This window comes from Apis dorsata, unplaced genomic scaffold (genome assembly GCF_000469605.1).
Source record: "Apis dorsata unplaced genomic scaffold, Apis dorsata 1.3 scaffold_989, whole genome shotgun sequence".
Lineage (NCBI taxonomy): Eukaryota > Metazoa > Arthropoda > Insecta > Hymenoptera > Apidae > Apis > Apis dorsata.
Window position 1 is genome coordinate 74238 of NW_006264092.1, and position 14064 is coordinate 88301.

The following is a 14064-nucleotide window of genomic DNA, read 5'->3' on the forward strand; positions in this document are numbered from 1 at the left end:
AATAAACATTTCTCAAATCTTCAATCACCAAAAAATCGAGTTTGCAAATAAATTTTTTTGAAGTAAAAAATTCATTTCTTTTTTTTTCTTACAATCGATAAATCGAAAAATTACAAGATTACAGACAGAAACAGACAGAAAAACAATTTGTTCTGATATTTCGTATGCCAAGTTTATGTCTTATTCTTGGATGTATATAAAAGAAAAAAAAATCACGTTTTACGTATGAGACTGTAAAATGTTCATCGAGTTGTATATCTTGGGGCGCATTGATCGCGTCACGATTCGAATGGACATAAAACCGGAGGAACGCACTGAGACGCACGCCTACGATGCTTTATTCAAGAACACTATAATTTTATCGAATTGATGGTAAATCGTAATGGTAACCGGTTGTCTACTCGTACACCGAACGATAATCGCTTAATCACCGATGATTCGTTCACTGTGCGATGCCGATGATCGTGTGCAAAAAATTTCATAAAACGCGAATCCCGACGTCGTTGAATGGGAATGCGTTGGAAAATTTCTTCAATTTATGATCCGTTGCATTGTCGTTGGAGTCATCGATACATTGAACACAGATGATTTTCTGATGTTTTCTTTTGTATTCAACAAATTATTTTAAGTTCGAAGTTAAGAATGAACATTATGTTGACGCAACATTTTTAACTTTCCTTTTTTTTGATTAATTATGTTATTAGTTGTGTTAGTTATGTTATTTAGTTCTGTTTCTTTTATTGCGATTATGAAAGGAAAATCTAAAAATTATTATATATCATATATTGTAAAATTTGTTTTGTATTCTTTTTATCTAGAATTTAATTTTTTATTAAATTAATGTTTTCTTTGATTCTGTTTTAAGAATTTTTACAGTTTAGTAAATCTTATGAATTATATCTATAAAATTTATTATTCTATTGCTTAGGAAATTTAATTTTTTCGAAATAAATTTTTCTTTTATCAATGAATAGAATATTATAGTAGCACGAAATACAATAAATTAATTAAGAATAGATTGAATCTAATTTTCAAAATAAGATATAACAATTGTAAAATCCGTATAAAAATTATTTTGCGACATAATTATCCTATTAATTTCGAAAGAATTAAAATATTAACTGTTCAATTAAAATTGGCAAGACCAACCATTTTATAAATAATTACTTTATTTTCTCATAATGAATCAAAATGTCGGAAAATTTAATGAAAAATTCGATCACGATTTAACATCGAAAATAGCTTCTGTTCGACATATGTTGATCATATGTAAATATTGGAAGATCTAATTTATAGAACAATGATATGGAGTCTGTCAATCGAAAGGTTCCGATTAGAAGGAAGCATGATCGTCAGGCCTGTCACGTAACGTACCGACATCGCCATATCGAATGACAACGCTAATTTAGCCAGTGGCAATTGAGCGAACTCGATGGCAACTGTGTATCGTATCGTTAATATTTCATCATGTATCGATTAAATCGCCACTTTATTCAATTATATCGTATATGCGGCTTTAAAATTCGACAACATCGGATATGTAATTCAGGTCATCGACGTTGCACGAGTAAATCAGATGATAAACTGGAAGATCGTAACATGGCAGATGCAGATGTTTGGTGCAGATATCGTTGCGGTTTCTTGTCACTGCATCATTTATATTTCATGTTTATGGTGATTATGCAATGCATAAGAACTATTCCGATATTATATGTTTAATATGAAAATTATGAAACACATAACTAAAAGTTTGAAAGATTAAATAAACTATTTAAAGTCAGAAATGTAATATTTTTATTAGCAATCAAATTGCAAAATAAAAGAAAAAGCATCGAATTATAAAATTATTATGAAACGTGTTTTCATAATTAAATTTTTATATTTCTTAATCTCTTATAAATGTACAATCTCATTATTGGAAATGTGGAATAGGGAAAAATCAAACGAGCGATTTAAAGTGAAAGATATACAAGCTGTGCGTAAAAATTTTATAATTAATTTTATATTTCATCACTGGAAATGAGAATGTAATCCATCACACATCAGCGAAACTTCTATCGGATTAACGATTGATTGTCAAAATTTCCTCCATTCAAGATATCAATATTTGAAATTAATACTCGTGTATCAACGCGCCCCATCTGAAAATCGCAACGACACATCTCGACACAACGCATTTCTCTCATTTACACCAGCTTTAAAGCTATCAAATCGTACGACGCCTCATCGCTCATCTGTACCAACACAACCAACATAACCGACGAACTTCATTATATATCGCGAATCCCCGGGTAACGAGAAAAGATAATACTCAATTCCATTGGTACGCGATGTCCACCCGGTGTTTTATAAATGTCTCTCTTAAAGTACACGTTTATCGAACCGCGTGTCATGTCCTATCATTTTCCGTCCCCGTGTCGGGGAGAAAGAACGGCAAACAACGCAAGTAACACGGCCCACACGATCACACATACACAGCCTTATGGTTTCGTAAGAGTAGCTCGCAGCATTGAAATGCAAGCTTGGCCTACGTGCCGGAAGTCCGGCGTGGCGTGCCCCGACTATCAAGAGAATGGACGCGGTCTCGATTTCGATCTCTCGATCGATTATCCCTCGATATCGCCGCCCTCGTCCACCGGGATTCGCGTTAATTGTTAAACCTAACAACAACATCCGCGCAGAGATTGGACGTACGCGTATATCGGCTCGCGAAATCCGCCCTGTTCGCACGAACAATTCCCTGTTAATTCCCCCCCCCCCCCCCTGTCGGCGTTGTAACGGTATCGGCTTTCGGCTTTCTACAACGGTCAGCTTGATTTCCTCGTAATTAATTATCGTGAAAGCGCGCTTCGGGCATAGGAGGAACGTATGTAACGTTTGATACGATAAGATACACGAGTCGATTGTTGGTGTTGCGTTCGGATTTTATTCGAGATGTTAATTGGGAGTGACGAGTTAAGTCGTCAAAAGGATTATTCGTGTTTCTTGATGTTATTTCGTTAAGCTGGATGCTCATGGGTTTTATCGTTATCATATGCATTGTATGAATGTTTAAATTAAAAATTCTTGAAATTAAGTTTTCTTTATTTCTGACTGATTTTTATTTTTATTTCTATTTAAATTCTGTTTAGAAGTATTCTTGTTAGATTTTGATAAAAAATAAAAAAAAAGGATAGAAAATATAATTTATATAATATATAAATATATATAAAAAAGGAGTAAAAATAAATCTTTTCTGAAATAAAATATTGATTTTATTTTATAAATACATGTTACTATTATCTTTTATATATTTTATCTCTTATGCACATGTTATTAATTTTTTAAATTATTTTTCTGCTACAGCAATGAGCCCAGCTTTGGGAATGCATCCGGGAATGGCGCCTCATTTGCAACAACTTCAGGCGCATCTTTTGAGGAGTGCAGCAGCCGCAGCACTTCTACCCCATGCTCATCCCCTGCAACCCCCTGCACCACCTCCACCACCACCTCATCCACACCCTCATGCCCATGGATTATCGCCGCATTCGCAGTTGTATCCAGGCGTGCCACCCCATTCTACAGCCTCAGCAACCCTTGGACCTCACGGGGGAGGATTGCCGCCCAAAACTGAGGTAAGAAAAAAATTTTATAATTTTTAATATTAATCTCGATATTAATTAAATCAATTCTGATATTTTCCAGTTTTCAAATAAAATCTTATTCACCTTATTCTTAAGAAAAATGAATTATTTAAATATAAATTAATTTTATCTAATATAATTTGAAATAAAAATAAATAATTTAATTAGTAATTAATTACTGATATATTTCTCATATTTGAACAGTAATTATTTACTATTTTTAGAATAAATTATTCAGATTAATCAAATTCCTTAGATTTATATAAATAAAGTATAATTCTAATAATATAATATATAATTCTAAATCTTTTAAGAATACTATAATAATCTAAATATAATCTTAATTATTTTAGAAATTATGAATTTTTACAATTATTATTATCCTATAATTTACGAGAATAAATAATTCTTGTCAATATTTTTCTCCAATATATTTCTCACATTACTTTAATTTTTAAAAAAAAAATCATATCTATTCTCATATAAAATGATTCAATAACTCAGGCTCATGTAATTGTCAGGTCATCATCAAACAGCATAGATGTTTATTCAATTGTTCCTATACAAAAACAATTCTTATAAAACTATCGACTATTTCGACTTCTTCTGAGGGAAGCCCACTATCCAAGTGACGCTCGTAGGGCTCTCGAGGGATCTCGAAGACTTCTCAGCTTCATCCTCGCTGCACGCAAGGGAGGGAGCAAAGGGGGAGAAAGAGAAAAAGATTGGGTTACCCTCGCATGGTCCTCGGGTTACAAGCAATCTTGCGCACATTATTTCGCCAGATTCCACCCCCGTCCACCTGACCATCGTCCTTTATCTTCTTCCTCCTCTTCTTCCCCTTCTCCCTCTTCTCCATATCCCTCTCCACTCCTAGGATTCTCCTCTTCTTCTCGATAATCGCGGTCCACGTGTATCACGAGCCTCTTTGTTAGACTCCCTGTTCCATTATGGCGGCCTCCTCGAATCTAAGTTTCTAGCCGGCATTCTGTTTCTCTTGTGTTTGCTCCGATTTATTTACATCCGTGGCGGCGTTTTCATTTTCTACACGACACGCCGCGTGTCCGCACGCTGTAAACTTTCATGATCCTGATTGCATCGACTCGCGTTTCTCCCTCGTTCCGACGCTGCGTTCCGCGTTCTCACACATAGAGGTGATCGATGGATTTATAGGCGTCTTGTAATCGAGAACTTCTTCCCCCTTATTTCGCGTAGATTATCTGATGGATGGCCTGAAAACGCCACTTTCAGAAACGTGAATCCTCGTTTTGCGATACCTTTATGCTTTATGTGTCGATGTAAAACAAATCTATTTTATAGTCGAGTGTTATATTGGATACGAAAATTTGTTATTTTAGATATAAATATTGGTACACTCTTGTATAACGCAATAGACAAATTTTGAGTTATATTTAAATCTTTATGGCATTTTGGCAAGAAGGAAATTTCATTTTTAAATAGTGGAATACGTATATTCATCTTTAATCTTTTTTTGAATATCGAATAAAATCAACTTTTTTTATAAGAATTAACGAAAAAGAAAATAGTTCGTGATTTCGAATTGGATTAATAAATAAAAAGTTGAGTAAATTTATCGTGAAACTGTGATAGCAAAAATGCAATAAGAAATTTTTAATAACAAATATGCGATGAATATTGAATTTGGATATATTGAAATATAAATATGGACGAATATAGAGATTTCGTTGTATATTAATTTTAATATGATATGCCATTCAAGTAAAATATAATAAACTTTTAGACTTGAATTAAAAAATAGACTTTTGAGTGATTTAAAAAATTAAATAATTAATCAAATTAAAAATAACAATTAAATGAAATAAGTAATTTAGAAAATTGTATTAAATAGTGAAACGATATCAAAATTAAAATGTAAAAATTTAAAATTCAAATTTTAGAAAATCGATATTTATTGCTTTTATTCCAATTTTCTATTTTCTCATTTTAATCTCTACACTGAGTTTCTTATCCTGTATATAGATGAAAGATTGTTGGTTTAACATGAGCTACTGCTGCTACTGTTTACTATAAATACTATAATGTTTTATTGTATTCATCGATGTGGATGCGATAAATTTCTCGATTGGACAACTTAATTGAAGGAAATTCCAGTAAAGCATTCACGCGTTTCTCGGCCCACAAGCAATACAGCAATGATGGCGTATCGAAAGTTCCTTGAAAGTGTTAATGATCTCTATCTACGTTCTAATATATCTTCTTTGGGCTACCAGAAAGTGCTAAAAGTTTTCTCCCGGAACGTTTGCCTAATATCTTCCTAACCTTGAAACTATTTTCATCCGAATCTTTTCTATGTTTCCATTAATTTTGATGGCGATTGTCAAATTGAAAAAAATTTGCAGAATTCTATAGATCCATCGTCAGAATATCGCACAGTAATAGAAAAATATTAGATTAGAAAGAAAATTCTTGCGGTTTTTTAACTATTAAATTTAAATATACATATCTTATCTCAAACAAAACTTTATTAATCAAAGTAAAGACCATTGCAATCAATGCACTTTTGCCAATGATTTTGCCAAACAAGTTTTGTTATTTCAATCCGAATAAAATTCTGGAGTCCTGGAATTGGAATAGGAAAATTGTTCGAATTTGCTTTTTATTCATTATGTTTTCAAAAGAAAAATGAGAAATCAGAAAAACTAATTTGAAAATAAAATTAATATCACATTTTTACAGAGCGAAAAATGCACTTTAAAATTATATGTAAAATCAATGCAGTTTAATATCAACTTAATCAAAAATAGAGCATTTAAAATCAAAATAACAAAAACTGTAATTTTCTTTCCAATCTAAGCCTATTAAGATTGAATAAAAATTAGAAATTAACTTTTGCCTTTTAAATTATATCTATTTTAAGATTTACTTATTAGATTCATATTATCGATTTATATTTTTTTATGATTTATAATACATAATTCAACTTAAAAATTTTAAGACAGTTTATGTTTGCTTTAAAATAGGCAAAAATTACAATGAAAAATAGAAAGGAATATTATTAAACTTGATATCTCACATCTATAATCCATCAAAAAAAAAAAAAAATATTAAAATTCTGATAATTTTCCAAACACAACAAATTAACAACATTCTAAAATATATATACCTGCAATATATTGAAAAAAGAGATTCTAACAGTATTTTCTCAAAATTCCTTCATATCGTTTCAAACATCCTGCAACAAAACTTCTTTCATGCCAATTTAAACACCCTCTTATTCCTTTTACATTATTAAATCCTCGAACCACTGTTCAACCATCCTTTCCATTTCGCTTCCAATTTAACGCGAAGTACAAACCGCAACGTGGGCGGGGATATTCAGAACTACGTTTGTATCATAACGCAGAGGCGCAACCACCGGTTTACCAGGGCAAGCAAATCGATCGATCGGCAATGTTACGATACGCGATAATTGCGAGATCGCGTGCAGATCGTGTGTCACGAGGCGCTTCCAGCACCGGTATCTCTTGAAAGCCGGTGTTCGTTTCAGAAAATCGTTGGTCTAGTGTCAAAGATCGCCGGATACCTACCTTCTGAATTCCTCGGGCGATCTAATTAGCATCGGTTATCGGTGGCTACCGAGTCGATCGTAATTGCTCGCACGGTGTGAATTGGGCCTTGATATATGTACACGGGGCGTGATTAATCTTTTTTATCCCGTGACGCGAGAAATTATAGTGAATTTTACTCGATTTAACATTGGCGTGTACTTGTCGTGTTGAAAGTGAGAAACGTGTGTTTAACATTGGACGAAATCCAAGCAAATTAGATTGACGCGGAATTATATTTAATCATTCGTGCGATTTTGTATCGCTAATTAAATCTAATTTTGTTTCTGATTAAATATCGATTTGAATTAAATTCTTCATATTTTTTGGATTTACGTTTAGATGCAGTATATTTTTATTTATTTATATTTTCGAAGTACTTTATATAAAATATAATATATTTAAATAGACATAAATTAAATAAATATAGTCATTTAATTGGATTAAAAAAAATTATTATCGATATAATAATGTTATTAATATGAACAATTGTTTATATTTCATCGTTTTTATCGTTTCCTTTATTCCTTGACATGCACCAAATTCTCCGCACGATTTTTTCGTGTACCCATCTATCACGTAAAAACGGAATTGGTCGATTTCTGAAAGTGGATAATGGAAAGAGGGATTGGTAATCATCTGTTATTATCGCGATTGCAGAGCGCTGAATCGTGCAGAAAAGCGTCGGAATCGACGACCAGATCGGTGACGGCCGAGGCGGATACATCTTCGAGGAGAACTTCGACCAAGGTGAAAAGGGAACCTGCGACGACCACGACGAACGCCACGACGACCACTGCGCCACCGACCCATCCCCAAGGGCTCAGCCCCAGCGAAGATCTCCGAGACGAGCCAGGTGACTTTATCGAGACGAATTGTCACTGGAGAGATTGTGGTCTTGAATTTCCAACCCAGGTTAGAATTTCAAATTTTTATATCGTTCTTTAATTTATAGCATTTAATTACATTTCACAATTATTTTTAATTTGAATCACAATTTTTATTCCTATTGATTTATATTGAATTACTTTTAATATCTATTTATAATTCAATTGTATTTTCATATTTTTATAAATATTAATTCATCTTTCACCTTTAATCAATATATTAAATATTTTATAAATAAAAATAAGAAAAAAATGTTATTAAATTTGTTTATAGAAATTCAAAATAAAAGAAACAAATATTAGATGGTTGCAAGAGAATACTAAATATTATTTATTTTAAAATAAAAATTTAAATATTTTAAGAGATTTATTGTAAATATTTTATCTTAAATTTTATAAAATTCATCTTATATAAGAACATTATGCGACTATATTCTCTTCGTCTTTCATATGATGTTTTACAAAATATCTCTTACTAATTTTTCGACATAATACTTTTTTATAGAAAATAACGAATTGTATCGATTAAACAATTTTTATAAAAATATTCTTTCTTAGAGATATTTTATCGTACTTAAATAAAACTAACATTCTGTATATGAAATTAAATTATAACTTATATATTGTAAAATCTAAAAAACATGATTGTATCTATTTATAGGATGATTTAGTGAAACACATTAACAATGATCATATACATGCAAACAAAAAGAGTTTCGTTTGTGGCTGGGAGGAATGTTCAAGAGAGGAAAAACCATTCAAGGCACAATACATGTTGGTAGTGCACATGAGAAGACACACCGGAGAAAAACCTCATAAGTGTACAGTGAGTACATTAAACTTTAAACTTAAAATCTGTAATATAGGAATTAAACGAGTTTAATATCAATATTATAAATTTTAAAATTGCAGTTCGAGGGATGTTTCAAGGCATATTCGCGTTTGGAAAATCTGAAGACGCATCTCAGGTCCCACACTGGAGAAAAACCATACACTTGTGAATATCCTGGTTGTAGCAAAGCGTTTAGTAACGCCAGTGATCGTGCCAAACATCAAAATAGAACTCATTCCAACGAGGTATATAATTATTAAATATAAAAAATTAAATCTAAATCCCTTGAAAATTCAATAACAGTTATTTTTCTATCTATTATATGATATCTCTATATATAATATTAATATATATCTCTATATATAATATTCCAAAATGTGCGAAGATTTTTTATAATTATAAAATGTAATTTATCTATAATTCCATAATTAATTTTTGATAAAAATGAATTTCATGTAATTTCATTATATATAAATAAATTTCTTTAAATAATCTTTTAGTGTGATTATAGTATAGTTGAAAATTGCTTAACATTCCTATTTAACATTAATTATATTTAAACATGATTTCCAGAAACCGTATGTCTGTAAAGCTCCAGGCTGCACGAAGAGGTATACCGATCCATCATCCCTGAGGAAACACGTAAAGACTGTACATGGTGCAGAATTCTACGCCAATAAAAAGCACAAAGGAGGTGGTGGAGATGGCGGAGGAAGTGACGAAGCAGGTGCAGGTGGTCACAGTCCTAGCAGAAGCGAGGATCTTCATCCGAAGACGCCTAGTTTATCTAGCCCTAGCGTAAAATCTGAAAGCGAAGCTAACAGTCCACCTAGCATGATGCAACAGCAAGGTAGCCCATTGGTTGGTGGTTGCAACGATGAAGTTGCTGGTGTAGGTACATTAACTGGCGATGGCGTGGCTTTGGCCGAGGAACCTTGGAATGAAGAACCTGATGACTTGGACATTGCCGATCTGCCAGTTGCTCTTCGTGCCATGGTAGGTTTCATACGATAGGACATTTGATTTATGGCACATTATCGATATAAAATATTGAAACATGACAACTATTTTCCCTCAAAAAATATAATAAAGGAATCATTTTAAAAAAATTAATAATAAATAATATCCAGAAAAATTAATATCATAAGTATAATATTTAGAAAAATAAATAAACGTATAAATTATTATAAAATATTAATATCTACAACAAAAAAATTATATTAAATTGTCTATTTCTAATTCCATAGGTTGGAGGAATGGAATCGCAACAGCAGCAACAACCTCCTCCTCCCGTCTCAAGGAATCGTTTGAAAGGCAGATTGAATGCTAAAGGCATGCCAAACCTGCCTGTCAGTGTATCTAGTATGAGAGGTACACGTGGTATGGGTCCTCAAGGTAACATTGGTGATTTGAACAGGAGGATTACTGACTTGAAGATGGAGGGTGGTGGTTCTGCTCGTCAAACGAGCCTATCTGATCTACAACTCAGGTTACAACCTCTGAGCGAGCCACGAAGGGACAGCAACAGTACAGTGAGCACTTATTACGGTAGTATGAAATCCACGGATTTCGGTAGCAGAAGAAGCAGCCAAGCTAGTGGAGTCAGTGCTGTTAGAATGGGTCAGACTGGACCTGGCAGCTTCTATGATCCAATTAGTCCTGGAACTTCAAGAAGGAGTAGTCAGATGAGCACCACTTCTGGTAGAATGAATCCACCCAATCTTCAAGGACCTTACTCTACGAGCAATCTTGTTGTTCAAACGCAGAACATGTCTCTCCAAGTTAGTAGATAGATATTCTGTTTCATTTTTTTTGTTGATTATAATGTTTGTTAATAACGCGAAATATTTAACATCTGATGAATTTAGGGAATCCAGGGTATACCAGGAGATTGGAACGGTCCAAGTGGTCATTGCACGCAACCATCTGGTGATCGTCGTATGTCAGAACCTACAAGGGGTCATCAAACCCAAAGAAATTCACCGCCTGTACCACCTAGGCCAAGATCAGCTCAACTTCCAGAGCATCATCCTAATCAAGAGGTTATTCTAGATGAGGTTGGAGAAGGCGAAATGGTGGAGAATAAATTGGTAATTCCTGATGAAATGATGCAGTATTTGAATCAAGTATGTTTTTTTTTTTTCTCACAGATTTTGTCAATCGATTTTCATGAATATTAAAATTTATTTATTAATTTATTCCTTTTTTCTTTAGGTTCAAGCAGGCGGAACTCAAGTCAATTGTCGCAGTCCTCTACCTATTTGTCAATCACCAATTTGCACCAATCCTTTGCATTATCAACGTCAAATGCAGCCTACATGCAACTACAACCAATCTCATCAGCAAACCTGTTATCCACCATCACAATCTGCTCAACCTTGCACAAATTATCAAAATACCTCGCCATCACCTTATAATCAATGCCCTAGCTCTCGACCTCCTCAATCTAACTCGCAATACTGTCCACCAACTTATCCATCGCAACCAAATGGTGGACAAGTCCTTAGCCCAGCAGCAGGTCAAGTCATGTCACCAGGATCTCATTACGCTTCCAGTCACATTAGCGACCAACCTCTAACATCACCAGCAGCTGGTGCTTTAGCACCTCAACACCCTCCACAAAATCTTCCACAAAATTCTGCTCAACTAACCAGGAACTGTCCTCAGAACCATATGCATCATGGCTATTATCCCAATTACAATTGCCAAGGACAGATAAACGCAAACTGTACTGGAAATCCGAATGGCCAAGTAAACCATCATACGAATTCTGCATGTGCTCCATCCAATCACAGCGCTATCACCCAACAACAATGCGTGCAGATGCGTTCAACTGGCAATTGTCAGCAATTATCTTCGCATTGTACCCAACAACCAGTTATACCCAATCAAACAACCATGAGCCATCCTAATACACAGTGTGGTCAAGTTGCCAATCAATGTACCAGGCCAATAGTAACACCCAATGGTCAGATGCCTAATTTACATCCTGTCCAACAGACCACAATGCCTAACCAATGCGCTCAGATGTCGCCGCACTGTTCTCAATTAAATATGAACAATCAGGCCAAACCAATTGCCAACATGACCAATCTCCAGGGTTGTCAACAACAGGTTCAACAATCAACTACTCCCTGTCTACAAATGGCCAACTGTGCTCATCCCAATAGCGGTCATCGACCAATCACAGACAATACTCTATCCAAGAGAACTTCACCACAATTGTGCTCTGCTCAACAAACCAATTGCAGGATTCAACAGCAACAACATACCTGTACGCATAATTGTCAAGCTCGAACTAATAATCCACCGAATCACCAATATAATTGTAATTGTCAATGGGGTTACGATCAGTGTTATCACGAGCAAACCGGTTCTGCTATGCCAGAAATTCAATGTAGAGACATCAGTCAATCTCAACAAGGATCTCCCATAAAGCCTCCTCAAGGAATGAGACAAGATTCATACAGAAGGACATTGGAATATGTGCAACAATGCAGAAATTGGTCTGGAAACGCTCAGACTCATGAAACAAACGTTTCTAGTTCCACTCATCCGATGTCGTTGCCGCAACCATTGCCATCTAGCGCCAATATGGTAGTGAACGACATGACCTCGTCTCTGAGCTCGTTGCTCGAGGAGAATAGATACTTACAGATGATTCAATGAATCTAAATCATGATATAAATATAGAAATATATATGTAGATATATTTTCTATATATAAATATATATAAATAGATATATTTTCTATTGTAACTTTTTTTATACTATCGTTTAATAAGCGCGAGGAATACATCGATTCAAATTTTTGTATTTTTGATAAAGACTAGAGAATTTCTTCTCTCTCTTCGTTTTTTGAAGAAATGAAATGTATTTTGTATTTGTTGAGCACCAATCGGCAATAAGTCACTTAAATTAATTACTATATATTATATAATCGTAGATTATAAATTTATGAATGGATGATATTCTCGGTGATTAATTAACGATTAATTAATATCAATCAAAGTGATTACAAGAAAGTTCAAATATGTTTTTTTTTTTGCTAATGTCGTTTATAGTTTTTTTGTACAAAATTCACTTCACAAGTGCCTTATGGATGAATTAAGCTAAACGTATGAATGTGCAAAATTTTATTAATTTATTATTTTTGGATAATCATATTTAACATGTTTATCGTCTAAAATTCTTTAAAGCGAAATTTTTAAAAAATTATAGATTTATAAGACTAGTGAAAGCACTACGCTTACGCGCGAGATCTTGTTTGAATCGAGAGCTTGTTTGGACAGCACAATAAAAATAATAAAAATAATATACATATATTGCGTGAGAAACTGCGAGATATTTTTCGATATCTTTGTATGGTATTTTTATATCACCTTTTCAAAACGTGCCAACACATGTTTTTATCAAATCATCCTAATTATATCTCTTAATTTTACGACGAGTGGTGTACCAACGTGATACAATGATATAATACTTAATATCTAAATATTACACTAAATATTTTTTGTACATGGTGACGCAAATTGCTATGAATAAGATTAAAGATTAAAAGCAAAACGTAGACGGCCAATATTAGGATATAAACTCTGTAGATAAATCATAGTGATGTAAGAGATTATTAATTAATGCTCATGGACGATGTGCATGATAATTATCATTTCGTGAGAACGTATCAAATGTGTGTATGTATGTGTATGTATTCGTGCGTATGTGTGACTTTCATAATTAAATTGGGGATGTTTGTGCAAATTTATATTTTTTACAAAAATAATTAAAGAAAATCTAGAAAGAAATGTATCATTACTTAGTGCCTTGATTTTGTTATTTTATATATTTTTGCATATCGTATATATTTTATAAATTTTTATATAAACATCCTCAATTTATTCATTAAAATCATTGTAAAGAAAATAAATCGTAAGATAGTTGAGAAAGCATTTTTAGATTATTACATGTTCGGTTTGATCGACCGAAACGATCTTAGAGTCTCTTTAATTTTTATAAAATATCGTGTGCCTTTCGTAATCGTCATTTATCGTTGGACGATAAAAAAAATTGACAAGTGCGTAGAGAAGTCTTAAAAACTTAGCGTACCTAATGCTGTTTCACAATTTCCTTTTTTTTTTT

The 14064-nt window shown here is 33.2% G+C and overlaps 1 protein-coding gene across 1 annotated transcript in view; it reads left to right on the forward strand.

Moving 5' to 3' along the window:
- The window catches only part of LOC102672040 (transcriptional activator cubitus interruptus-like), an 87028-nt gene extending 73763 nt beyond the window's left edge, over positions 1 to 13265 (forward strand). Inside the window, exons 6-13 of the mRNA XM_006624056.2 lie at positions 3346 to 3614; positions 7871 to 8125; positions 8759 to 8923; positions 9010 to 9174; positions 9503 to 9925; positions 10177 to 10710; positions 10798 to 11055; positions 11144 to 13265. Of these exons, the coding sequence (XP_006624119.1) occupies positions 3346 to 3614; positions 7871 to 8125; positions 8759 to 8923; positions 9010 to 9174; positions 9503 to 9925; positions 10177 to 10710; positions 10798 to 11055; positions 11144 to 12598 (3524 nt within the window). The 3' untranslated portion in view covers positions 12599 to 13265. The remainder of the gene's footprint in view (positions 1 to 3345; positions 3615 to 7870; positions 8126 to 8758; positions 8924 to 9009; positions 9175 to 9502; positions 9926 to 10176; positions 10711 to 10797; positions 11056 to 11143) is intronic.
- Positions 13266 to 14064: the final 799 nt, after the last annotated feature.